At 49.5% G+C, this 26,515-nt stretch overlaps 1 protein-coding gene across 6 annotated transcripts in view; it reads left to right on the forward strand.

Annotated features, from left to right (window-relative positions):
• The first annotated feature begins 746 nt into the window (after window positions 1–746).
• Window positions 747–26,515, forward strand: part of LOC114021168 — a 42,143-nt gene continuing 16,374 nt past the window's right edge. For 2 of the 6 annotated variants that reach the window (XM_043526074.1, XM_037877429.2), the window contains exons 1-5: window positions 763–1,045; window positions 3,581–3,676; window positions 5,784–5,913; window positions 23,195–23,310; window positions 25,330–25,420. In XM_043526074.1, the coding sequence (XP_043382009.1) occupies window positions 981–1,045; window positions 3,581–3,676; window positions 5,784–5,913; window positions 23,195–23,310; window positions 25,330–25,420 (498 nt within the window). In that variant the 5' untranslated portion in view covers window positions 763–980. Of the gene's footprint in view, window positions 1,046–1,942; window positions 2,041–3,580; window positions 3,677–3,788; window positions 3,983–5,783; window positions 5,914–23,194; window positions 23,311–25,329; window positions 25,421–26,515 lie in introns of those variants that run through there. The other 4 variants (XM_043526075.1, XM_037877428.2, XM_043526076.1 and 1 more) reach the window with 4 other exon arrangements.

Genomic DNA, 26,515 nt, shown 5'->3' on the forward strand with positions numbered 1-26,515 from the left:
GGGCCAGGGCAGGCAGGGAGCCCCTTACGCTTACGGACGCTTACGGCGCGGAAATGCTGCCCGCTCGGGGGCCGTGCGAGCTCGGCGCTGTACTGGGCGGGGGCGACCGCGCTGCGAGAGCCCGGGGGGCGCGCCCGGGTCCCCCACCCACCGCCTGCGGCCGGTCAACGCTCGCCCCGCGCCCAGTGAGCGCCCCCGGCCGGTCACCCCGGAGCCCGCGCGCGGGAAACGCTGCTGGCGCGGCCCGCGGGGAGCGCCGGGAACCCCGCGCCGCCGCCGGGCCCCGTCCCCACACAGCGATGGCCGCCCCCCATCCCCACACAGCGATGGCCGCCCCCACAGGGCACGGCCGGCGCCGCCGGGCCCCGTCCCCACACAGCGATGGCCGCCCCTCACTGGGCACGGCTGGCGCCGCCGGGCCCCGTCCCCACACAGCGATGGCCGCCCCCCACAGGGCACGGCCGGCGCCGCCGGGCCCCGTCCCCACACAGCGATGGCCGCCCCCCACAGGGCACGGCCGGCGCCGCCGGGCCCCGTCCCCACACAGCGATGGCCGCCCCCCACAGGGCACGGCCGGCGCCGCCGGGCCCCGTCCCCACACAGCGATGGCCGCCCCCCACAGGGCACGGCCGGCGCCGCCGGGCCCCGTCCCCACACAGCGATGGCCGCCCCCCACGGGGCACGGCCGGCGCCGCCGGGCCCCGCCCGCTCCGACATCTTTCTTGTGGGCGGGCTCCCGGTCGTTTCCTTCCCCTCGCCCCAGCTCCACCCCCTCCCCCGGCGGGCGGGCGCGTTTTCGCAGAGGGCTTTGCAGCTGTTGTAAGCTGGGGGCTGTGCAGAGCCCCCCGCTAACCTCTCCGGCCATGCGCAGCGCCGCGCACGCGCTGCCTGCTGCTCCCGGCGGCCGAGGGCACCCGGCCTCCCGGCCCCCGCGCCCCGCCGCCGAGCCGCACTGAGCGCCCCGGGCCCCCGCCGCCGGGATGCGAGAGGCCGAGGGCCAGGAAAAGCCGCCGCGCGATTTGGCACCCCCCGGACTGGCTGGAAGGTGAAGCGAGCGAATGAAACGGGGGCTGCTGGGGGGGGGCAGCCCTGGGGCCCCCCCGCGTACCCGGCCCTGGGGCCCCCCCGCATACCCGGGGCTGCTGGGGGGGGCAGCCCTGGCCCCCCCCCGCGTACCCGGCCCTGGGGCCCCCCCCCCCCGCGTACCCGGCCCTGGGGCCCCCCCCCCCCGCATACCCGGGGCTGCTGGGGGGGGCAGCCCTGGGGCCCCCCCGCATACCCGGGGCTGCTGGGGGGGGCAGCCCTGGGGCCCCCCCGCATACCCGGGGCTGCTGGGGGGGGCAGCCCTGGGGCCCCCCCGCATACCCGGGGCTGCTGGGGGGGGCAGCCCTGGGGCCCCCCCGCATACCCGGCCCTGCCCCCCCCCCCGCGTACCCGGCCCTGGGGCCCCCCCGCATACCCGGGGCTGCTGGGGGGGGCAGCCCTGGGGCCCCCCCGCATACCCGGCCCTGCCCCCCCCCCCCCCCCCGCGTACCCGGCCCTGGGGCCTGTCTTTCGGGGGGGATCTCCGCAGTCAGCGATTTAAGCCGGGAGGTGGGTAAAAGCCTCACCCCGATTTTACAGCCGCCTCCCGGAGGCGCAGGACTCCCCGCCTGCGCTCCCAGGGCCCGGCCAGAGCCCGGAGTCCGGGCGGCCAGTCCGCGCTCGGGTCTTCCCGTGGGCCCCGTGCGGCGTCCCCCGCTCTCCCCCGTGCGCGATGTTCCGGAGCCTCCGGCCGGCCGAACCCGGCCGCCAGCCGCTGCCGCAGCCCAGCTGCGGCCCTTTCGCAGCGAGTCCTCGCCAGGCGTGGAGCGGCTAGAGTTTTACCAGTACATGTCCATTTCACCGGACACGCACAAACCCATGAAAAAATATTTCCATCGATAATCAATGACATTTACAGATAGGCAACGTGAGAAAAATGCTTCTTGAGAACTAAGAGACCAAATCCAGTGATTTAGGCTTGTCCCAAATGGACTCGCGAATGAATTGTAAAAGCAGGTAGGGTTTGTTGATTTAAGGATATTTACTTTGTGTATTTTCACGGGCGAAATTGACAATTTGTGGTTTAACGGTTTATATAGCTTTAACTTTCTGAATCTCAACATCTGGTGTCATTAAATAAGTGACACATACACCCCCAGTAATTTCCCATAACCAGCAGAATTTAAATAGATAAAAATCTAAAACAATGCTTAAAAATCAGCATCAATATTATCTGTTGAAATTATAAGGGGAAAAACGGCAGATTCTGCCAAGTCTCTCTCTGGCAAGCCAGGCTTGTTCTTCGACTGATTAAGAACAGGACAAATGGCTAAATGTGTTTAATTGTCACAGATATAAAAATATTTGTTATGATTAGTCTTGTCTCTTTCCATGAACACAACAAAAATGAAGAAATTGGGCACAGCAAGCTCCCAAATAACCATGTTAATTACCTAGAGACAAACACCTAAGACCTAGCTTAATGCTCTGGCTTAATGTTTGAGGCTTAGCACTTAATGCTAAGCTCAAATCTAACGCAAAGAACACAGCGCCACTAGAAGATTCGCAAACTGCTGTAAAATATTCTACCTAATTCCTGTACACTGCAATTAGATGAACCAGCTAGCACCAGGGTTCTCAAACTGGGGGTTGGGATTCCTCAGGGGGTTGTGAGGTTATTACATGGGGGGTTACGAGCTGTCAGCCTCCACCCCAAACCCCTCTTTGCCTCCAGCATTTATAATGGTGTTAAATATATAAAAGTGTTTTGAATGTATAAGGGGGGGTCGCACTCAGAGGCTTGCTGTGTGAAAGGGGTCACCAGTAGAAAAGTCTGAGAACCTCTGAGCTAGCAGCTTTAGAGTACACTTTCCTTTTCAAGGCATTTGAAGAAATCTTCATCTGCGGCTGGAATATCTCTACGTCCTTTCCTTTTCTATCCCCCCAAATGCCAGCCTTCAGGTGACCAAGTTTGTGGGAAGGTATAAAATGGTTCAGAGTGTTGCATGTTATCCCAACATCTTGGTATCTTTGCATTAATCAACTCATTTCTCCCCCACTCATGCTCCCTATGGTGTGCTAGAGCAGGCCTTCCCTCTTGTGGGCCTCCTAGGGCGGGTTACAGGAATCGAGCTGTTCTCCAACAGGGTGTGGGGAAATGAAGGAAATTCCCACACACAGCTAACGGGGTGACATGGTTAATTGCAGGGTTGTTGTAGCCATGTTGGTCCCAGGATATTAAAGAGACAAGGTGGGGGAGGTGATACCTCTTATTGGGACAACTTCTGTTGGTGGAAGAGGCAATCTTTTGAGTCGTCTTCACGTCTTGGGAAGGTGACCAGAGTGTCCAAGTTAAATACATGGTGGGACAGATTGTTAAACATAAGTGGTTCAGACATGCTATCCCACCATGTATTTAGCTTGGACACTCTGGCTACCTTTCCCAGACCCGAAGAGGAGAGCTCCCTGAAGCTCAAAAGCTGTCCTTTCCTCCAACACAAGTTGATTCATAACTGACATTGCTTTACCCACTTTGTCTCTCTCCTTGTGGTTGCAGGCAGGTCAGCGGTTTGAGTGTGTGTTACCTTCAGAGGTCTACGATCTTCCAAGCAAAGAACCCTGACCGAATTCCCGAGTGCGAAGGAATGCAGCGGTAAGATTGTACATCCCACGCCAGGCACCCAGCTACCTCCCCCATGCCCTTGTAGAGAGGTCAGCTCCCACTTCCTGTCTTTGCGTGCAGAACATGTGTGCTGTATGCCCATGTCTCCGCTACTGAGCATGCTGCTTTATCGCCATGCTGGCCTTCCTTCACAAGGAGCTCTCCCCTCACAATCTCAGCCGGCGACGTTTACCTACAAAGACACGCTGGCTCTGTGTCTGCTGCATGTGGAGAACTGGCTACTCCGTGGGATTGCGAGGCCTGATCCTAGGAGGTGTGGAATGCCTGTAGCGCCAGGTAGGCTCAGGCCCTGAATGGGGAGTGGGGTAAATGGCCTTTTGTGTGCAGGACAAACAGTGGGCCGACCTGAGCTACTTGCTCACCTGTTATCCAGGCGAATGCCAAGGTGACATTGGGATTTGGTCTCTTTCTGTCCCTCCTCACACGCCAGGCTCTCAAACCCAGCTCAGCTTAGAGCCCAGGGAGCAAAGGGCTGAAAATCCTTCATTTCTGCCCTCGGGGGGGGCTGAGGGGCTTTGAGTGGCACTTTGGGCTGAGTAGCTGTAGGGACTCATGGGAGTTTCAGACTAGTGCTGCCCTGCAGAGAGGGGACCAGCTGGACAGGAATTCCTGTCAAAGGGGCAGTACTGAGGTACCTCCATCAGATAGGAGCACGGCACTTCTTCCTGAGCAAGGAACCTAGGGGAGGCATGTTGGTGTGTGGCTCTTGTCGTTTCTGAGTAAATGCCTTTCAGCAGAGACTGGAGGTAGGGAATGGGAGAGCGGTCACAAGCCCCTATGGCAGCTGCTAGCAACCTTTTCCTTCTGGCTGTGCTGTGAAACAGCTGGGCTGTGATAGCCTGGGTTATGGCTGCCGCGTTCTGGGAAGGGGTGTCTGGGAGAAGGAGGGGAGGGATCTCAGTGTGGTACTGTCCCTTGAAGCCGCACAATGAAAGACCCACAGCACTGCCCGTTGCTGAGTGATGCAGCCGGTCATAGAGCTGCACGCAGTGATTGCCGTAAAACGTGACAGGAAAGATGGCCTAGTAGGCTCTAGACTGGGCCTTGGGAGACCTGGCTTGAGTTCTCTTCTCCTGCACAGACTTCCCATGGGCCAGCCTCTTGGTGCTGCAGTTTCTGTCCATTGTGGATAGTAGCTGCACCCTGTCTCACAGGGGTATTGGGGGAAGAAATACATCAAAGCCTGGGAAGTACTCCAATACCATAGAATGGGGGCCATAGAAATACTTACTGTAGAATAAAAAGGGGCTTAGACACAGGGAAGTCATCTATGCTTACCTGCAAATCCCCTTTCTTCTAGCAGGAAGCTCTGCAAATCCCCTCCAGTGGGTCTCCAGCCTGCCTGGAGCCCAGAACCGGGCCTGTTGGGCAAGGCGTGGGAAGTTGTGGATCAGTCCCTGAATGAGAGAATTGCCACAGCAGCTCTAGAAGAGTTACTTTATTTTTAATGTTGAAACTGTAAGCTCATTTTGTTCTGTGCCTGCCCAATGCCGGCACAGCGGGGTCTGGGGCCATGACTGGGGCTCCCAGGTGCTGTGCCAATACCAATAATAAATTAATTCATCATAAACAATGAGGAATTAATACTCCCATTGCAGTCAATTACTGCAGGGTACCTATTCTCAGTCAAAAAACACAGCTTTTGAGATACAGTCCCAAGGTCAGATGTTTTCTTCAGCTGGGCGAGATCTATGGCCTTCCCTACTAGAAGGATGGACACTTTGGGGTAAGCATGGGTAGCTGTTTCTGTTCGGCTATACTGCGAGGGGTCACCAGACCTTTACGGTGGGATTTAAATAGCAGCCATGCAAATAGCTGTATGCATTAAAGATGCAACGGGGAAATGACTTGCCCAGACAGCCAGAGAAGGAATGCTGGTGAGATCCACGTGGAGTGTCCTGCCCAGGGAAGGGACCTGATCCATCTTTTCTAATGGGCGCTGAGCTGTTTGCCAGTGAGCGCTGGAGGTAGCTGCTGGCCTTTCTGCTGCTTGGAACGTGTCTCTGAACTCTGGGCTGAAGCTGCAGACTTCACACTTCCCTGTCTTCAGAGCTGACCCCTGCCTCTCCTCTCTCAGGTTGGAGGATGAGCAGAGGTGGCTGGCTGTCCCCAGAGTCTACGTCCTCCAGCCTTGGATTTTGAACCTTTTGATGAAATACGAACAGGTGGAACCCAGAAATACACAGGTGCCTGGGCACATCCTGAACGTAAGTGACTGGGGCTTGCTGTGCGCCACTTGCCCCTTCCCAGCGCCCTGCTGGGCGGGGGACCCTCTGCTGCGGGATGCCCCCGTGGCTGGAGCGTTTCTGCAGGACTCCACTCACTCTGCTCCCCGAGGGCTAACTAAGAGGGCACAGTGCAGGTTCAGTGCCCCTCCCCCGAAGGGGGTTGGGAACTGAGACCCATTAGAGGGCTGGTCTTTCCAACTCCCTACACACCCTCTCGCTCTAAAATTGAACTCCCCTCCTGGGATGTTGTGCAGTTTTCTCTCCCTAGAACCCACTTGCCTGCCAGTTCTTTGTCTGGTTCTCTCCCCGCCCCTGTGGTGTTTCTCTCTCAGCTTTGTTGGGTGGGGGTGGGCTGAGAGCTCTCTCTTTGCCCCTAGTGGGCAACATATCACACCACACCACATACACAACACACCACATACACACCCTACAGTGTCTAAGCCCTGAAGCCCATGATGCTGCTGCTCTTTCCATAAGCCTGAGGTGGTCGCTAGACAGCTGGGCAAGGCAGCCCTTTTCCATAGCACTCCCACACCTGCTGCAATGGGATGGCCTCTGGGGTGCTGCCACTTCCCTTCCTGGACCTGGGTCTTGTCCCACTCTGTTGCTGTTTGAACACAGGATAGAGACAGGTCCCTGCCCTGATGGGCTTGCAGGGTATGTCTATCTTGCAATCAGGAGTATGATCGCAACACATGTAGCTGTACCCAGCTAGATCAAAGCTAGCTCTAGTAAGAATAGCAGTGAAGTCACGGTGGGACCCCGAGTGGCTGCCTCCCGTGCTGCTGTGTCTTCATTGCTATTGTTACTTGAAGAGCTAGCTTAACTTGGTATGTCTGCACATGCTGCAGTCACAGTGTAGACAAACCCACAGCCTACAGAGGCATCGCTGGTGGAGAATGGGGCAGGAAGGCAGTGCCTTGGCCTCAATAAGACCAGAGGAAAAAGTGTGTGAGGTGAGCGTAGTTTGTGTCATTAATGTCATAAGGGAAGATGGAAGCTCTGATGTCTGAGGCTGGTTGGGAATTTTTCGATAAAACTTTTTTCTTTGGAAAACGTCAATTCATCTAAACCAAAACTTGTCGTGGGAAAGGGTCATTTTTGACAAAGATCTCATTTCAGAAAAAAGTTTCAGATTTGTCCACATTTCGTTTTATACAGGATTGTTGTAGCTGTGTTGGTCCCAGGGTTTCAGAGACAAGGTGGGCAAGGGAATATCTTTCATTGGACCAACTTCTGTTGGTGAAAGAGACAAGCTCTTGAGCCCCACAGACCTGAAGATGGGCTCTGCGTAAGATCAAAAGCTTGTCTCTCACCATCAGACATTGGTCCAATAAAACTTCACCCACCTTGTCTCTCATGTTTCATTTTGACATTTTCGAAACAAAAAGTTCAGTTTTTCAGTTAGAAGCCACAAAGCCCTGGCTGGGATGATTTAGTTGGGATTGGCCCTGCTTTGAGGAGGGGGTTGGACTAGATGAGCTCCTGAGTTCCCTTCCAACCCTGATATTCTATGATTCTATGAATTGACCCAAACTGATTTATTATTTTTGGATGCTCAATTTACAAATATTTTTGAGATTTTGACTTTTTAAATCAACATAGGAACGGCCGTATTGGATCAGACCAATGTCCTTGTAGCCTAGTATTCTGTCTTCTGATAGCAGCCAATGCCAGGTGCTTCAGAGGGTATTAGGGGCTTATTCCTTCACCCGCTTACTTCCCTGGTCCTTCTCGCATGAACAGAGAGCAACAGTACCCGAAGTCCAAAGGTGCTAACAATTCAATGTTTATTGGGGTGAACTTTCAGCAAGCATGATTCCAGTTTCCTTCCTTAGTGTCCCCCTTCCCAGCTCTGACACCACACAGCCTTACCTGTGTCCCTGTTCCCATTCCCCCCTTTAGCAAAACATGATTCCAATTTCCCCACCCCCATTCCCTGTTCCCATTCCCCCCGCCCTTACTTCCTGATTGACTGCAGACTATATAGTAAAACTTGAGTTCTGCTTAGCTATACCTTAACCAGTCATTTTACTGAAATTTAACTAACCTATCCTAACATATTGTAACATGATTATTTAACCAGTTATATCCCACCACCTTAATTAGTTTACACTCAGCAAAATTAATTATACAGCAGACGGGAACAATCACAGAACCAGACAGAGATTATACAGACAAACAATAGGGAAATGGGGACTACAGTGGTAGAACAAACACAGAAATGCGGATTTCACATCCCAGCTATTGATAAGTGAGTTCTTGCCAGACAGGATGCTATCAAACTAAGTTTCCTTTTACATCTTCTAGGCACTTCCCTTTCTCTGGAGGCGATAGGCATTATCAGGACAGGATTGTATTCCTGACTGCTGAATAGCACCTTATTTCAATGTGAGTAGGTTGGAATGTGAGGATCTGACCGGTCGCTTCCCAGCTTATGGCTGCCTTTGCTGCTTAGCCAAAGGCCTTAGCCTAAGAACAGGGCCTCAGACTGCCACAGTAAGAGAAGGTCCTTACACCAGCAGACAGTGATTTTGATTCTTTCTTTTATACCTCTATAACTAGCCAAGTGATAAGAATACACCTAAATTCGTAGAGTCTAGGCCTTTACAGACAGGCCTGAATATCTATATCCTAACACTCCACCCCTTTTTTTTCCTTTTCTTTTGGGATCCTCCTGCCCAGGTATCCCTGGAAAAGCATAGGACATGTGGTGACACATTTCCTGATAGGGCCAGGCATCAAGGTAGAAGGAGTCGATATTCCATTTGTCCCACTGCCCCTTGTGTAGTATAGTGCCCTGCACCTTCTCTCGTATGGGCATACCGCACCTATTGCAATTAGTGTTCCAGACTTCCCATTATAGTGGGCCCGAGAAGGTTGGGTCTGGGTTGTCTAGTACACTGGAGAGTTTGGAGGGCTTACTACATAACCTATAAGTAATCTCCATATGCAATGTAATACAAGTACAGTTAACAATACAAAATCCACAGCAACACCGAGTCCTGACCACTGCAGTATCGTCCAACAGCCGAGCCACCACCAAAACACTGCCTCTCCTCCTTCGACAGGGTCACAATCTTATGTGTCCAGTTACTGGCAGTTGCAACAAGCTGCCCCTGCAGGTTTTGTGTGCTTTTGTCCATATCATAAGTCCATTGAACGTTCACAGAGAAATGGGTTATTGTCCAAACCAGCTTAACCACTTGGTTTGGAATCAGGCCGTATGCCCTGGTTTGATTATTTACAGCAATAAGATTCATAGATCCATTTGTGCACCAAAGTCCAGATATAAGCATGTAGATGGGTGTAGTTTGGTAATGGGCTGTTGTAATTGTGTCCCCAGTAATATGTACATTCCCAGCAAAACACCTTATACACAGAACACCCAATTGTCCACCCCTTGCATAGGCCATTGATCCTGCTTCTCCATAGTCATAGGAGAGGGGCACATCCAAACATCTTCTGTTGATTTACACTATTTTACACACCCCTCCATTGATTCCCAGTGAGCTCCTCCCCTTCTCGTTATTTCCATAGGGCTTGTGGGGACCACCTTAGTTGCCAGTACCATTTCCTTTCCAGGTACCATGGTAGCTATTACACAGGTGCTGGCCTCCTAGTTGAGAATTTTGCATTCCCATACACATTCTCCCTCCCCCCCCCCGCCCCCCACGCCACCCTTGGTCAGCCTTTTGAAGCCATCCCCCACCCATGTCATGAGATTTTCTGCTCATTGATACACAACAATGCTAGCAACAAGACAAACACCACAGACAAACAACACAAAACATAGATTCATGGTATTGTGGGTTATTCTTCCGCTGGCGCCAGCTTGCTTGTAGAGTGTCTGAAAAACAAAAGAAACAATTTCCACCACCCCCTAGTGGGGACAGATTATTGCTTAATAATACCACTTCCTTTTACAAATTTCCTTGCTAATTGCAGGAAAAACAGAATAATTACCTTCAGGCTGTCCTTATTTTGTTCTATAGTCAGGCTAGTGAATTACCCCACTCACTGGTCATTTATGAAATTCATGAGGTGGTGTACCTCAGTTTCCCCTCTTGTACAACAGACCATGTTTGCAATAGTTTCTCTGCTGTACCAAGCATTAAGTTTATTCTCAGGTAATAGCTAAGAGACAGCTTTAGATTTTAGCACTGTACGCGCGCACCCCCCCCCCCCCCCTTAGGGTTAACCTGTTCCCCTTGTTTTCAAGCGTGACTTGGTTTTTTCACCTCCCTTTCCTGGAGGGCCATAATCTGAGTTTTCTAGTAAATTGTTTGCTGACCAGATGTATTCATTATTTGCAGCTTCTTTGTGCCCATCAGCTAGGTAATTTGCGTTTACACAGAGGCTTTCTAGCTTGCTTTTGGATCCAAAGCTATTAGCAGCTCAGAGACTGTCTTAAAAGGGACACATTCCACTTCCACTAGAGTTCTGATTACTTTCCACTTTCATCTCCTGCTTCAAAACACACACAGACCTGAAAAAGAAAGCACAACCTATTGTGGCCCTTTTTGGAGCCCTAATAGGATTTTAATTAAGTACCATGTTTTGTTTGCATTTTTTTTTTCCCTTCTCCAATATACACTGCACACCTGGGAAAATGCACATTCCTTCCATAGTTTAATCTCCATAACATTATATTAGCCATATTAATTTTACACAAGGTGTAACTGCCTCCCCCGTGCCCACAGAGTTTTCATGCACACCCACCAAAGCGACAGTCTGATCCCCCAGAGCCACCCCAAGGCTCAGTGTTCCCATCATTCCTCCCCTTTTCCTTTTCTTTTACCTGTGCGCGCACACAAAATTCTCTTTTGCCTAACATTTCTTGCACTGTGATTATTCTTTTACACAACGGTACTCGATTACACTTCCATCTTGTACAACTAGACACAACCAGGGGCAGCCAAGTTACGTTCCAATAGAAACCCCTTACATTCCTTTAGTGATTTTGATTACATTACCCAATAGTCAAATAATTTTGATCAGATTATCTCTCCTCCTGCTGCCTGCAGCAGTCCCTTATAGACCATTACTGTGGGAAAAGGGCCCATTTCCCCTCAGAATAGCTGTAAAGGCTTTTGGGGACAGAAGCATAGTGGCCACTCTACCTGACCCCCTTGGATAATTTAATTACCAAGCTTCCATCCAATGTGTCTGCACAGAGTTGCACATACAGTTACATTTATATAACTGGGTTTTATCATTAAACAAAAACTTCCTTCTTGTAACACCACAACTGTTACTCTTTTAACATCTTCACAGTTACCTTTTACCCTTTCCACAACTCCCAAATGTTTACTTTCCTCCAAACCCTGTATTATCAATTTTTGCAAAAGCTATTGGTAACTTTTCACTCACTTCTTTAAATCACTTACTCCTACATTTAGTTCTTTAAGGTAGCACAATTTGTCTGTAACAACTTAGCCACCAAGCACAATTATTGCCACACAGCTGCCTTAACCTGTGCTGTCTTTACCCTGAGACTGTTCAAAGAGGCAGTAAAACATTTGTCTCCATGGATGCCCATGGATCTTTTACTCCAAAAATTCCAGTGGAATACAGCAGACCTCCCTCATACTTTGTCCAAAATAACCAAAAACATTTCACATAAGTATCGAAAGTACCCTCCATTAAAACTTCAGAAAAACAAAAGTGTGTGGAAATACAGGGGGAAGAGGTGGAAAGAAACCACTTAAGCCTGTCCGGTCAGTTTAAAGTATAGGCTACCAGCAGCAAATTAAGTAAACCGAGGAAAAGAAGAAAAGGACATAGCTAGCTCTGAGCCAAGAGTAGGCTCCCTGGGTTGAAACAGTTGGGAACCCTTATCCGCAGGTTCTCATTCTGGCTCTGGGAGAAGAGTGGGGGTTGTTACCTGCTCCTGCAAACCCTGCCATTTTGCACTTCGAAACATTTTTTCCTCCCCTTCTTTCTCTCCACTCCCCCAGGACCAAGTCCCAGCTCCAGTCTCTAAAGGTAGTCAGTTAACTCTGCTTTTGACTTTAAACCCTGTTGCGCCAAATCATCTTTAACCACCCCTAACTAATTTACAACCCTTCAGCAGCCCTTGCTGAAGCAGCACCAAACTTGAAAGATTCCTGGCAGCTTCCCATAATGCTGCCCTTACTTCAAACCTCTCATAAGTGGACTGGTGTCTCCTTTCCCTGGAAGGCATTCAGTCCCAGTGGGCAGGGACCTTCTTCCACTGCCCATATACCAAAGGAGGGTGGGCTCCTCAGCCGCCCCCCATCCCTCTGGGTCCCCTAACACTTCCTCCGTTTCCTTTTTAATCTCACCCCAGGTTGACCTCTGCACCTGGTGTGGGCCCTGGTTCTTCCTTATCCATTTATCAAAAAAATCCTTTACCCTGGCTTGCCAGAACCCGCAACTACCATCACAAGAGTTCGCTATACCCCCTCCAAGCAGCTACGCGGACTGTTGAGGAGGGGGACTTACAGGCTGCCACTCACCTATCCGATGCGATGCATCCGAGTCACGGCACCAAGATGTTAGGGGCTTATTCCTTCACCCGCTTACTTCCCTGGTCCTTCTTGCATGAACAGAGAGCAACAATACCCGAAGTCCAAAGGTGCAAACAATTCAATGTTTATTGGGGTGAACTTCCAGCAAGCATGATTCCAGTTTCCTTCCTTAGTGTCCCCCTTCCCAGCTCTGACACCACAGAGCCTTACCTGTGTCCCTGTTCCCATTCCCCCCCTTAGCAAAACATGATTCCAATTTCCCCACCCCCATTCCCTGTTCCCATTCCCCCCGCCCTTACTTCCTGATTGACTGCAGACTACATAGTAAAACTTGAGTTCTGCTTAGCTATACCTTAACCAATCATTTTACTGAAATTTAACTAACCTATCCTAACATATTGTAACATGATTATTTAACCAGTTATATCCCACCGCCTTAATTAGTTTACACCCAGCAAAATTAATTATACAGCAGACGGGAACAATCACAGAACCAGACAGAGATTATACAGACAAACAATAGGGAAATGGGGACTACAGTAATAGAACAAACACAGAAATACAGATTTCACATCCCAGCTGTAGATAAGTGAGTTCTTGCCAGACAGGATGCTATCAAACTAAGTTTCCTTTTACATCTTCTAGGCACTTCCCTTTCTCTGGAGGCGATAGGCATTATCAGGACAGGATTGTATTCCTGACTGCCCAATAGCACCTTATGTCAATATGACTAGTTTGGAATGTGAGGATGTGACCGTTCGCGTCCCAGCTTATGGCTGCCTCTGCTGCTTAGCCAAAGGCCTTAGCCTGAGAACAGGGCCTCAGACTGTCACAGTAAGAGAAGGCCCTTACACCAGCAGACAGTGATTTTGATTCTTTCTTTTATACCTCTATAACTAGCCAAGTGATAAGAATACACCTAAATTCGTAGAGTCTAGGCCTTTACAGACAGGCCTGAATATCTATATCCTAACAGAGGGAATGAACAGAACAGAGCAATTATCAAATGATCCATCCTTTGTTGCCCCTTCCCAGCTTCTGGCAGTCAGAGGCTTAGGGACACCCAGAGCATGGGGTTGCATCCCTGACCATCTTGCTAATAGCCATCGATGGACTTATCCCCAATGAACTTACCTTATTATTTTTTGAAACCACTTATACTTTGGCCTTCACAGCATCCTTTGGCAAAGTTCCACAGGTTGACTGTGTGAATAAGTACTTATTTTGTTTGTTTTAAACCTGGTGCGTATTAATTTCATATGGTGACTGCTGGTTCTTGTGTTATGTGAAAAGGAAGTGTTGTTTATAGTCTCTCCAGACCATTTGTGATTTCGTAGACCTCCAGTATATCTGCCCTCAGTCGTCTCTTTTCTAAACTGAACAGTCCCAGGCTTTTTAATCTCTCTAGTAATTTTTGTTGCCCTTCTCTGTACTTTTTCTAGTTCTAATTAGGGTTGTCAAGCAATTAAAAAGATTAATCGCATGATTAAACAATCATGGAATACCATTTATTTAAATATTTTTGGATGTTTTCTACATTTTCAAATATATTGATTACAATTACAGCTCAGAATACAAAATGTATAGTGCTCACTTCATATTTATTTTTAATTACAATTATTTGCACTGTAAAAAACAAAATAATATTTTTCAATTCACCTCATACAAGTACTATAATACAATCTCTTTATCATGAAAGTTGAACTTAACAAATGTAGAATTATATACAAAAAATGCCTGCATTGTTTTATTTTTCAATGTAAAACTTTAGAGCCTACAAGTCCATTCAGTCCTACTTCAGCCAATTGCTCAGACAACCAAATTTGGTTACAATTTACAGGAGATACTGTGCCTGCTTCTTGTTTACAAAGTCACCTGAAAGTGAGAACTGGTGTTCACGTGGCATATTTACATGCCAGATGCTCTAAAAATTCTCATGTCCCTTCAACTTCAACCACCATTCCATAGGACATGCATCCATGCTGATAATGGGCTCTGCTGGATAACGATCCAAAACAGTGCGGACTGACGGATGTTCATTTTCATCGTCTGAGTCAAATGCCTCCAGCAGAAGGTTGATTTTCTTTTTTGGTGGTTCGGGTTCTATAGTTTTCACATTGGCGTGTTGCTCTTTTAAGACTTCTGAAAGCATGCTCCACACCTCGTCCCTCTCAGATTTTGGACGGCACTTCAGATTCTTAAACCTTGGGTCGAGTGCTGTAGCTATTTTTAGAAATCTCACATTGGTACCTTCTTTGCATTCTGTGAAATCTGCTGTGAAAGTGTTCTTAAAATGAACGTGTGCTGGGTTATCATCCGAGACTGCTAGAACATGAAATATGGCAGAATGTGGGTAAAACAGAGCAGGAGACATAACAGTTCTCCCCCAAGGAGTTCAGTCACAAATTTAATTAATGCATTATTTTTTAAGGAGCATCATCAGCATGGAAGCATGTCCTCTGGAATGGTGGCCAAAGCATGAAGGGGCACACGAATGTTTAATATATCTGGCATGTAAATACCTTGCAACGCCATGCAAACTCCTGTTCTCACTTTCAGGTGATATTGTAAATAAGGAGTAGGCAGCGGCATCTCCTGTAAATGTAATCAAATGTGTTTGTCTTAGTGATTGGCTGAACAAGAAGTAGGACTGAGTGGACTTGTAGGCTCCAAAGTTTTATACTGTTTTGTTTTTGAGTGCAGTTATGTATCTTAGCGGGGAGGGATAGCTCAGTGGTTTGAGCATTGGCCTGCTAAACCCAGGGTTGTGAGTTCAATTGCCAGCAGATCGAGGGACCTGATCGTTCCCCTCTATTCAACATTGGTGAGGCCTCATCTGGAGTACTGTGTCCAGTTTTGGGCCCTACGTTACAAGAAGGATGTGGAAAAATTGGAAAGAGTCCAGCGGAGGGCAACAAAAATGATGAGGGGACTGGAACACATGACTTATGAGGAGAGGCTGAGGGAACTGGGATTGTTTAGTCTGCGGAAGAGAAGAATGAGGGGGGATTTGATAACTGCTTTCAACTACCTGAAAAGGGGGTTCCAAAGAGGATGGCTCTAGACTGTTCTCAGTGGTAGCAGATGACAGAACAAGGAGTAATGGTCTCAAGTTGCAGTGGGGGAGGTTTAGGTTGGATATTAGGAAAAACATTTTCACTAGGAAGGTGGTGAAGCACTGGAGTGGGTTACCTAGGGAGGTGGTGGAATCTCCTTTGTTAGAGGTTTTTAAGGTCAGGCTTGACAAAGCCCTGGCTGGGATGATTTAGTTGGGGATTGGTCCTGCTTTGAGCAGGGGGAGGGACTAGATGACCTCCTGAGGTCCCTTCCAACCCTGATATTCTATGATCCCATGACAGCTTACTTTGCTTATGAGCCTTTGGGGAGGGACCTTGTCAAAGGCATTCTGAAAGTCCAAGTACACTATATCCACTAGAGCAGTGCTACTCAAAGTGGTTGTCCAGAGCCATCAGCTGCCGGTCTGCGTGCACATTGGAAAAACAAATGGCTGGTCCCCCACATCAGATAGCTTGAGAAGCGCTGGGCTAGATCAGCCTTGTCCACCTGTGTGTTGATACCTCAAAGAATTCTAACCGATTTGCGAGACATAATTTTCCTTCACAAAAGCCATGTTGACTGTTCCCCAGCATATGCTGTTCATCTCTGTGTCTGATCATTCTGTTCTTTACTGTAATCAATTTGCCTGGTACTGAAGTTACGCGAAGCAGCTTGTAACTGCCAGGGTTGCCTCTGAAGACTTTTTAAGAAATCAGCATTACATTAGCTACCCTCCAGTCATCAGGTACAGAGGCTTATTTAAGCAAGAGATTACATACCATAGTTAGTAGTTCTACAATTTTATATTTGAATTCTTTGGGAACTCTTGGGTGAATATCATCTGGTCATGGGCACTTACTACTGTTTGTTTAATGGTTTTGTTCCAAAATCTCCTCTACTGACATCTCATTCTGGACAGTTTCTTAGCCCTGGTCTACACTACGGGTTTAGGTCGAATTTAGCAGCGTTAGGTCGATTTAACCCTGCACCCGTCCACACGACCAAGCCTGTTTTGTCGACTTAAAGGGCTCTTAAAATTGATTTCTGTACTTCTCCCCGGCAAGCGGTTTAGCACTAAAATCGACCTCACTGGGTCGAATTTGGGGTACTGTGGACACAATGCGATGGTATTGGCCTCCAGGAGCTATCCCACAGTGCTCCATTGTGACCGCTCTGGACAGCACTCTCTGCTCAGATGCACTGGCCAGGTAGACAGGAAAAGCCCCGGGAACTTTTGAATTTCATTTCCTGTTTGGCCAGCGTGGCAAGCTGATCAGCACAGGTTACCATGCAGAGCTCATCAGCACAGGTGACCATGGAGTCCCAGAATCACAAAAGAGCTCCAGCATGGACCGAATGGAAGGTACTGGATCTGATCGCTATATGGGGAGAAGAATCCGTGCAGGCAGAACTCCATTCCAAAAGACAAAATGCCAGTATATTTGCCAAAATCTCCAAGGGCATGATGGACAGAGGCTACAACAGGGACACACAACAATGCCGCATGAAAGTTAAGGAGCTGAAGCAAGCCTACCAAAGAACAAAGGATGCAAACAGTCACTCCGGGTCAGAGTCCCATACATGCCGTTTCCATAATGAGCTGCATGCAATTCTAGGGGGGGCCCCTACCACTACCCCATCACTGTCCATGGGCACCTGCAAGGGGGGAGTCTCACGCAGCAGGGATGAGGATTTTGTGGATGAGGAAGATGAGGAGGAGGTTGAGGATAGCACACAGCAGGCAAGCGGAGAATCCCTTTTCCCCGGCAGCCAGGAACTGTTCATCACCCTGGAGCCAATACCCTCCCAAGACAGGCTCCCGGACCATGAAGCCGGAGAAGGCACCTGTGGTGAGTGTACCTTTTTAAATATAATACAGGGTTTAAAAGCAAGTGTGCTTAATGTTTAATTTGCCCTGAAGACTTGAGATGCATTTGCAGCCAGTATAGCTACTGGAAAAGTCTGTTAAAGTGTCTGGGGGTGGAGCGGAAATCCTCTAGGGAAATTAGGGTGGGGAGGAATAGCTCAGTGGTTTGAGCATTGGCCTGCTAAACTCAGGGTTGTGAGTTCAATCCTTGAGGGGGCCATTTAGGGATCTGGGGCAAAAACTGGGGATTGGTCCTGCTTTGAGCAGGGGGTTGGACTAGATGACCTCCTGAGATCCCTTCCAACCCTGATATTCTATGATTCTCTCCTGGAGGTACTCTAAAAGCCTTTGGCACGTGATGGGGGGAGGCCCATTCATGCTGAGCTGTTTGCGTTTGGTTGAGAGGGGTCTTCTCTGATACTAGCCATGGGTGGGGGGTGGTGAAGCACATGTGCTATGTAATGTGAATCGCTTGATTCAGTGTGAAATAGTCTTCCCTTTGTTCTCTCAAATGCATCTTTTTAAATACTACTCTCCCTTTTTTTCCTCCCACAGTTGCAAATGTTTCTACGCTCCTCCTATCATCTCCATCCCAGAGGCTAGCGGAGATTAGAAGGTGAAAAAAACACACTTGCGGTGACCTGTTCTCAGAGCTCATGCAGTCCTCCCACACTGAAAGAGCTCAGCAGAATGCGTAGAGGCAAACAATTGCAGAGTCCAGGAAAGTGTTAAATATATGCGATGAGAGGAGGGAGGAGCACTCTGAGAGGCAGCAGGGTGCAATGCTGAGCTTAATGCAGGAGCAAACTGACATGCTCAGGCATCTGGTGGAGCTGCAGGAAAGACAGCAGGAGCACAGACCGCTGCTGCAGCCCCTGTATAACTGCCTGCCCTCCTCCCCAAGTTCCATATCCTCCTCACCCAGACGCCCAAGGACGCAGGTGGGGAGACTACGGGCAGCCAGCCACTCCACCCCAGGGGATTGCCCAAGCAACAGAAGGCTGGTATTCAATAAGTTTTGAACTTTAGTGTGGCCTTGTCCTTCCCTCATCCACCACCCCACCCGGTGCTTCCCTCCTCACCCACCCCTCCCGGGCTACCTTGCGAGTTTTCCCCCTCTTTGTGTGATGAATTAATAAAGAATGCATGATTTTGAAACAATGACTTTATTGCCTCTGAAAGCAGTGATCGAAGCAGGGGGGTCAGTTGGCTTACAGGGAAGTAGAGTCAACCAAGGGGGCAGGTTTTCATCAAGGAGAAACAAACAGAACTATCACACCATAGCCTGGCCAGTCATGAAACTGGTTTTCAAAGCTTCTCTGATGCGCAGGGCACCCAGCTGTGCTCTTCTAATCGCCTGGTGTCTGGCTGTGCATAATCGGCCGCCAGGCGATTTGTCTCAACCTCCCACACCACCATAAACATCTCCCCCTTACTCTCATCAATATTGTGGAGCACACAGCAAGCAGCAATAACAATGGGAATATTGGTTTTGCTGAGGTCTAACCTAGTCAGTTAACTGCACCAGCGCGCTTTTAAATGTCCAAATGCACATTTACCACCATTCTGCACTTGCTCAGCCTATAGTTGAACTGCTCCTTGCTACTTCCAGGGTGCCTGTGTACGGCTTCATGAGCCATGGCATTAAGGGGTAGGCTGGGTCCCCAAGGATAACTATAGGCATTTCAACATCCCCAGCGGTAATTTTCTGGTCTGGAAAGTAAGTTCCTTCCTGCAGCTGTTCAAACAGACCAGAGTTCCTGAAGATGTGAGCGTCATGCACCTTTCCCAGCCATCCCACACTGATGTCGGTGAAACGTCCCTTGTGATCCACCAGTGCTTGCAGCACCACTGAAAAGTACCCATTGCGGTTTATGTACCGGCTGCCAAGGTGGTCCGGTCCCAAGATAGGGATATGTGTTCCGTCTATCGCCCCACCACAGTTAGGGAACCCCATTGCAGGAAAGCCAACCACTATGACCTGCACATTTCCCAGAGTCACTACTCTTGATAGCAGCAGCTCAGTGATTGCGTTGGCTACTTGGACCACAGCAGCCTCCACAGTAGATTTGCCCACTCCAAATTGATTCCCAACTGACCGGTAGCTGTCTGGCTTTGCAAGCTTCAAGAGGGCTATCGCCACTTGCTTGTGAACTGTGAGGGCTGCTCTCATCTTGGTATTCTTGCGCTTCAGGGCAGGGGAAAGCAAGTCAAAGTTCCATGAAAGTGCTCTTATGCATATGAAAGTTTCGCAGCCACTGGGAGTCATCCCAGACCTGCAAACTATGCGATCCCACCAGTCTGTGCTTGTTTCCTGGGCCCAGAATCGGCATTCCACGGCATGAACCTGCCCCACGATGTCCAAATTGCCAGGGCTCTTACTTTGAGAGAAGTCTGTCCATGTCCTCATCACTCTCATCACTGTGCTGCCGTCGCCTCCTTGCCTAGTTTTGCACATACGTCAGGATAATGCACAAGGTGTTTACGATGTTCACAACGGCCATGGTGAGCTGAGCAGGCTCCATGCTTGCCGTGGTATGGCATCTGCAGGAGAGCAGAGTTGCAGCGGAAGTGGTGGATGACGACGGATGCCACGAGAATAGATATTTATACAGAACGATGAGAGGACCTGCAAGGTGGATTCATGGCACCAGGAGAGCAGAGTTGCAGTGGAAGCGATGGATGACAATGATGGTTATCAATCCTACTGCACTATCTGCTGACAGCAGTATGGCGTCTGCATGGAAAAAAGGCGCAAAACGATTGTTTGCCATTGCTTTCACGGAGGGAGGGGCAACTGATGACATGTACCCAAAACCACCTGTGACAATGTTTTTGCCCCAGCAGGCATTGGGAGCTCAACCCAGAATTCCAGTGGGCAGTGGAGACTGCAGGAACTGTGGGATAGCTACCTACAGTGCAACGCTCCAAAAGTCGACGCTAGCCACAGTACTGTGGACGCACTCTGCCAACTGAATGCGCTAGTGGGGACACACACAACCAACTGTATAAAATCGCTTCCTAAAAATCGACCTAATTTCGTAGTGTAGACATACCCTTAGATTTGTCACCACAAAAGAATGGCTCAGGTGTGGGAATCTCCCTCCCATCCTCTTCAGATGGAAATAATTCATTTAATTTCTCCACAATGGCCTTGTTTTCCCTGAGTGCTCCTTTAGCATCTCGACTGTCCAGTGGCCCCACTGACTGTTTGGCAAGCTTCCTGCTTCTGATGTACTTAAATTTTCTTTTCCTCTTTTTGTGTGTGTGTGTGTGTCTTTTGCTAGTTGCTCTTAATTCTTTTTTTGGCCTGCCTAGTTATACTCTTAAACTTGACTTGCCAGATTTTATGCTCCTTTCTATTTTCCTCAGTAGGATTTAACTTCCAATTTTTAAGCAATGTCTTTTTGTCTCTAACTGCCTCTTTTATTCTGTTCTTTAGCCATGGTGGCATTTCTTTTGATGGTCTTGCTGTTTTTGTTTTCTTTATTTGTGATGTTCATTTAGTTTGAGCCTCTATTATGTTGTCTCCATGCGGCTTGCAGGCATTTCACTCCTGTGACTGTACCTTTTAACTTCCATTTAATTAGCTTCCTCATTTGTGTGTAGTTCCCCTTTTTGAAGTTAAATGCTACTGTGGTGGGTTTCTTTGGTATTTTCCCCTCTACAGGGATGTTAAATTTAATTCCACTATGGTCATTATTACTGAACGGTGGTAATCTCAAAATTGTTTGTCGGATGAAAAACTGTTTCCTTCCCAGCTCGAGTGACTCCCCTTCACCTGCCTATGTACACCCCTGAGCTGCTCTCATGCAAACTGATTGCAGGGGAGTTTGCCGCCTGCCTTAGAAATTCCAAACATCTTTTTCTTCACTTGCGCCAGTCAGCTGCTCCCTCTTGCCATCTGTCCTGAATTAGCCCCCTTTCCTCTCCTGAATGGGGCCCCCATTCCCCTGCCTCTCTTCTGCACTCCCTCTTTTCCTCTACAACCAGTCTTCCCTCTGCTGTGTTAATTTCGATGGAATAAATGAGCCCAGCAAGTCAAAGGCATTAACATGACTGTCACTGTCCGACACTAAACCATTAAGAATGGCTTGGGGTTTTGAGCACAGATACCTGTTTAGTACCAGGGCAACAACAACAACCAGTAAATTGTTTTAAACCTTTTATTAAAGATACAGAAAAAGAAGGAAAAACAGCAAGCGCATTTAGAAAGGAGTGTATGAAGTAAGGCTTTCATTTTAACAGTATCTCTTACTCCCTTTCCCTTTAGCTGTAGAAAGTTTCTTATAGGGAAGACGACCTGACAGTTTTTAAATCGTGTTAAAGATGATAGGTGTCCTTTTTGGGAAAAATTAAAAAGATGAGTTGAGATGAGCTGCAGCTGTTTTGGTGGAAGTTCAGTCTTGCTTCCTTAAGATAAAACAAGACAAAAGATGGTGACGAGAACAGCAAAGATAGAATATGCAGCTCTGTCTTTGGTGCTGACTTTCACTTGCAACCTTATTGCTGGAGAAACATGGGCCTGGCACGTGGTCTGATCAGCCACACTGAGACCTGGCAAACTCATACCAATGTCGGTCTGTTTAGGACTTGATTTCAGCTGCCTTTCTGGTCACAGTCTCAGAGCAGTGTTGCAAAAAATGGTGTTTAAGCCTGACTCTAGACAGAAGATAGAAAAAGTGAGAGATGGGAAGGAAAAAGACACTTAAGGGTGGGGGTGAGAACAGGAACCCATGTCTCCCATTCCAGGTGCTGTTCAGGGTTTAGCTGGAGCCTGACTTTGCCAGTTCCCCCTCTCTGGCCCGGGCTGGTCAGAATGCCTTTCAGGACCAGAATGATGAAGGCCCATTGGTGTCATAGCAGATCCCAAGGTCCCAGCCAGGAGGGTAAAGCGTGTTCCTTCCAGTCTAGCCATCTTTGGTGCTCTGATCCCCTCCAAAGCCTATTGTTAGGGACCCCAAAAGGGAGTGGTGCACAATAGCCTATCCCCTCATTACTTTGGCTACTGGTGAGGCTTATTTTCCAACATACCAATTTTGGTCTGTTAATTTCCGGTTCTGTTCTTGCGATTACCAGTCATTACCGTAACACAGTCCCTGGGCGGTATCAGACCTCTGTGTGTATGCTAACCCAGTCTGGCCGTCTTTAACGTTTGCTGACTTTTATAAACAATTTCATGTAACAGGCCTCGCTGGATCCTTGTAACCCTGGACAGCTTAGAGTACAGGCCTCCGTGCAATACTTCCCAGCTCTGGCTGCTTCCTCTCAAGGGGCCTTTCTGACCCAACCTGGGACTTGCAGGGGGTAGGGTTTGTGTCATGTGACCATGGCAAAGCATCGCGAACTTCCTTAGAGCCAGGGCAGCAGCCCTGCCCTAAGGCTGCCTTGTGTCTCACTCTGCTTCCCTGCAGGGCTCCTGCCCACAGCTTTCCCTGGCCCCCTCCTGCCTGGCTTCCTGCTGCCAACGTTCTCCAAGTCTCTGGGTGGTGGGGCCATCCCTCCTTTGTCCCTCGCCTGGTTCCCTCTCCTCCCTGCTGGAAACTCCTGCTGTTACCCAGCCTATGGAGTAGCACTCACATGACCCCCGCTGTTTCCACCTGCTGCTCCCCTAAGTGTGATTCCCTGACGGGAAGGCATGGGCAGATGCAGAGTTCCTGTGACTTCAGGGGTGAATTTAATTCAGTGACTTCATGGTGAGTGATTGTAAAGGAGGCCCGAGTGTCTGCAGCATCCCCCGCCCTGGCTGTCTTGCTGGGTGGGGTGTTGAACACTAGCTCTGTTCCTCAGGGATGATGGAAGAGTCAAGCCCATGTTTGTTTTCTCCCCAATCTCTCGATAGGTTGTGAGTGACTTGAAGGCTGCAGACCAAGGCAGTGCCGCCGTCCTGCACGTCTCAGATGGGTCCTACTACATCCGGGTGGTTGTTTCCCTGGAAGCCGTGGAGATGGCGGAATGGTGGGTTTCACCTCATCTGTCGACCCCTGCTGGGGTAACTGCATTGCAGCTGCTGGCCAGGCTCTCAGCAGATTTCATTGAAAGTTGGGTTGGGCTAAATCAGTAGCTGGGTGGGAGGCCTATGTGGAAAGCCCAGGTGCTGCTGGAAGTAACTTATCTACTGTCCCAGCACGATGCCTGGAGGTGCTGTGGTGCAAACTGTGTTGCCTTTGAGTTGAGATTTCGACTGAGGTCCCGCTTATTTGGAATTGTTAAAGGTCCAGTGGCACTTTACACAGGAGTCACAAAGTTTGGCTAGGACACCAAGGCTAATGGTAACTTCGGGGGGTTCCATTCTGCCTCTCTAACCTCCCTCCGCGGTTTCAGTTGGATCTGGTGTCCTTCACTTCCTGTCCTAAACAGTCTGTGTAGGGCTGCTGTATGTGCCACCCCAACGTGGGTAAAGGGATTATATTGGTCTATAACCCTCCTTGGGACTCTGCTGGCTACAAGCTGTTATGAGGTGTAAGGAGCTGGGTTCATTTTGCTCAGCAGAAGGTTTGAAAGTTGCCCTATTCTTCAATTTCATTTTCAAAGGTGGAATTGGACCGTTAGGAAAAACAATGGAAGGAAAACACTTCTACCATTTCTGCAGTGTTTCCTTTCTACTTATCCACTAGCTCTAAGCTAAATGTCTGTCTGCTGGTGGAAGAGAAGACATGGCAGCAAACGTCCTGCTGATGTTCTCAGTGTCTCGCTTCCAGAGACAGACATTGCCCCTCATGATCATTTTCCAAGCCGGGGGTTCCTCCTCGCTTAGAGAACTGGATGTTCGTGCCAGAAATACTCGCATCCCCAGCCAGCAGAAGATCTCTGTGAGCGTAGGTGGAATTAAGTGAACATTTATGAGCCTCCTGTTAGAAGCCTTAGTCTGATATACACTCATCAGAGCTAGTGGTGCTTCTGAGGCTCCGCTGGAGTGTCCCTTGCTGTCTTCCAACAGGGTTTCCCCCGTAGTTCCCATTCTCACAGTTGACGGAGTCTCCCACTGGCATCTCTGTCTCCCAGTCCCGCCTTCCCTGCAATCTCCTCGCAGGGAGGCAGCAGCAGCCAGTCGCTAGACATTGGAGTCGCAAGATTTGAGTTCTGGTTCCAATTCCGTCGCTGTCTCTCTGTGTCCTGGGGCAGGTTACTTCCCCTCCGATCCTTCATCTCCTCATCTGTAAAATGGGGATACTACCAGCCTTGGTAAAGGGGTTTGAGAGCAAGGCAGGAAAAGCTTTATGTAAGCGTGAAGGATGATTGCTCCTGTGACACTGGGTGTTGCCTGGCTATCTGTGTGCTGGACATTAGGTAACAGCACTGGGGCAAACCACAGGTTTGTGTTAGGGTCAGACTTGAGGCTGCCACTGTGGCTTAGCCTGAACTCCTCAGTCATGCAGGCAGCAATTCATCCCTTGCTGATATAAAGCAGCTCATCTACTGCAGGATTCTGCCTCTCGCATCATCAGCCAGTGCCTGCCAGTTCTGTGTCCCGACTCTGTTGCTGCCGATGAGTCACTGCTCAGCCTCCCTCTTTTCAGGCATGCACCAGGCTGAGCTCTGCAGCAGTGACTGTTGGAAAACTCTTGGGAGCAAAGTCTCCTGTTTCAAACATGGGACTGGAACATGCACATTTTAATCCTGGCTCCACCAGGGAGTCATGCCACGGCCTTGAGCCAAGTTACTTAACCTGTCTGCCTCAGCTTCCCCATCAAAGGTGGGTACGTGTTATAATGCCCCATTTTACAGATGGGAAGAATGCCATGCCTGTTGTCAGTAGCAGAGTCGCGAATAGCATGCAGGCCGCGCAGCTCTAAGCACTGTGGTGCTGCGCTTGGGATCGCTTTGTTCGATGGTCGCCCAACAGGCCGATTTCTAACAGCGCCACTGAGTTGGAGCAGCGGTTCGAGTCCCCTCGCAGGCCATCACCTGACGGCTCATGCATGTTTGAGACCATTTGTCACTCACTAACTTGTTTTGCTGCTCTCTGTTTTCTAGTGTTCAGCTGCAGTCTGGGTTCTCCAACATCATTGGCAGGATTATCATCTTGCAGAAATACATGGTGTGCTTCCAGGAGGAGACCAAAGCGGTAAGGCTCTGTCTATCTCAGCAGCCATGGGATCCACCAGCTGAGCAAAGTGATGGGGGTCATATTCTAGGGTTGACCCTCTGCCCTGATCTCTGGATATTCTAATGCTCTTGGATCCCGTTGAGATGCCTTGTGTGGAACAGGCAGCTGCCCTCACCAAGGGTCCAGAATCAAACGTAAGCTGGGCGTAGCTCCCCTTGTGCAGCTGGAAGCCGTTTGACTCGCTTTGTTGTGTGGCTGAGGTGTTCAGTAAATATTACAACATTGTGATGGGTTCCCTCCGGGGTGCCACCTGGAATGGGGTACCATTGAGCCCACCTGACCCACCAGCCTGGGCTCACTTTACATTGTACTGCTGTGACAAGCTCTCAAGCCCCCTCCAGCGTGCATGCAAGTAGGGATACACTCAACTGCAGCACTACACACACAGGATCTTTAGCCAGCCCCTGCAGGAGTGAAATCAGGAAGGCCAAATCACACCTGGAGTTGCAGCTAGCAAGAGATGTTAAGAGTAACAAGAAGGGTTTCTTCAGGTACGTTAGCAACAAGAAGAAAGTTAAGGAAAGTGTGGGCCCCTTACTGAATGAGGGAGGCAACCTAGTGACAGAGGATATGGAAAAAGCTAATGTACTCAATGCTTTCTTTGCCTCTGTCTTCATGAACAAGGTCAGCTCCCAGACTACTGCACTGGGCAGCACAGCATGGGGAGGAGGTGACCAGCCCTCTGTGGAGAAAGAAGTGGTTCGGGACTATTTAGAAAAGCTGGATGAGCACAAGTCCATGGGGCCGGATGCGCTGCATCCGAGAGTGCTAAAGGAGTTAGCGGATGTGATTGCAGAGCCATTGGCCATTATCTTTGAAAACTCATGGCGATCGGGGGAGGTCCCAGATGACTGGAAAAAGGCTAATGTAGTGCCCATCTTTAAAAAAGGGAAGAAGGAGGATCCTGGGAACTACAGGCCAGTCAGCCTCACCTCAGTCCCTGGAAAAATCATGGAGCAGGTCCTCAAGGAATCAATTTTGAAACACTTAAAGGAGAGGAAAGTGATCAGGAACAGTCAGCATGGATTCACCAAGGGCAAGTCATGCCTGACT

The sequence above is a fragment of the Chelonia mydas genome, chromosome 12 (assembly GCF_015237465.2).
Source record: "Chelonia mydas isolate rCheMyd1 chromosome 12, rCheMyd1.pri.v2, whole genome shotgun sequence".
NCBI classification, from domain to species: Eukaryota; Metazoa; Chordata; order Testudines; family Cheloniidae; genus Chelonia; species Chelonia mydas.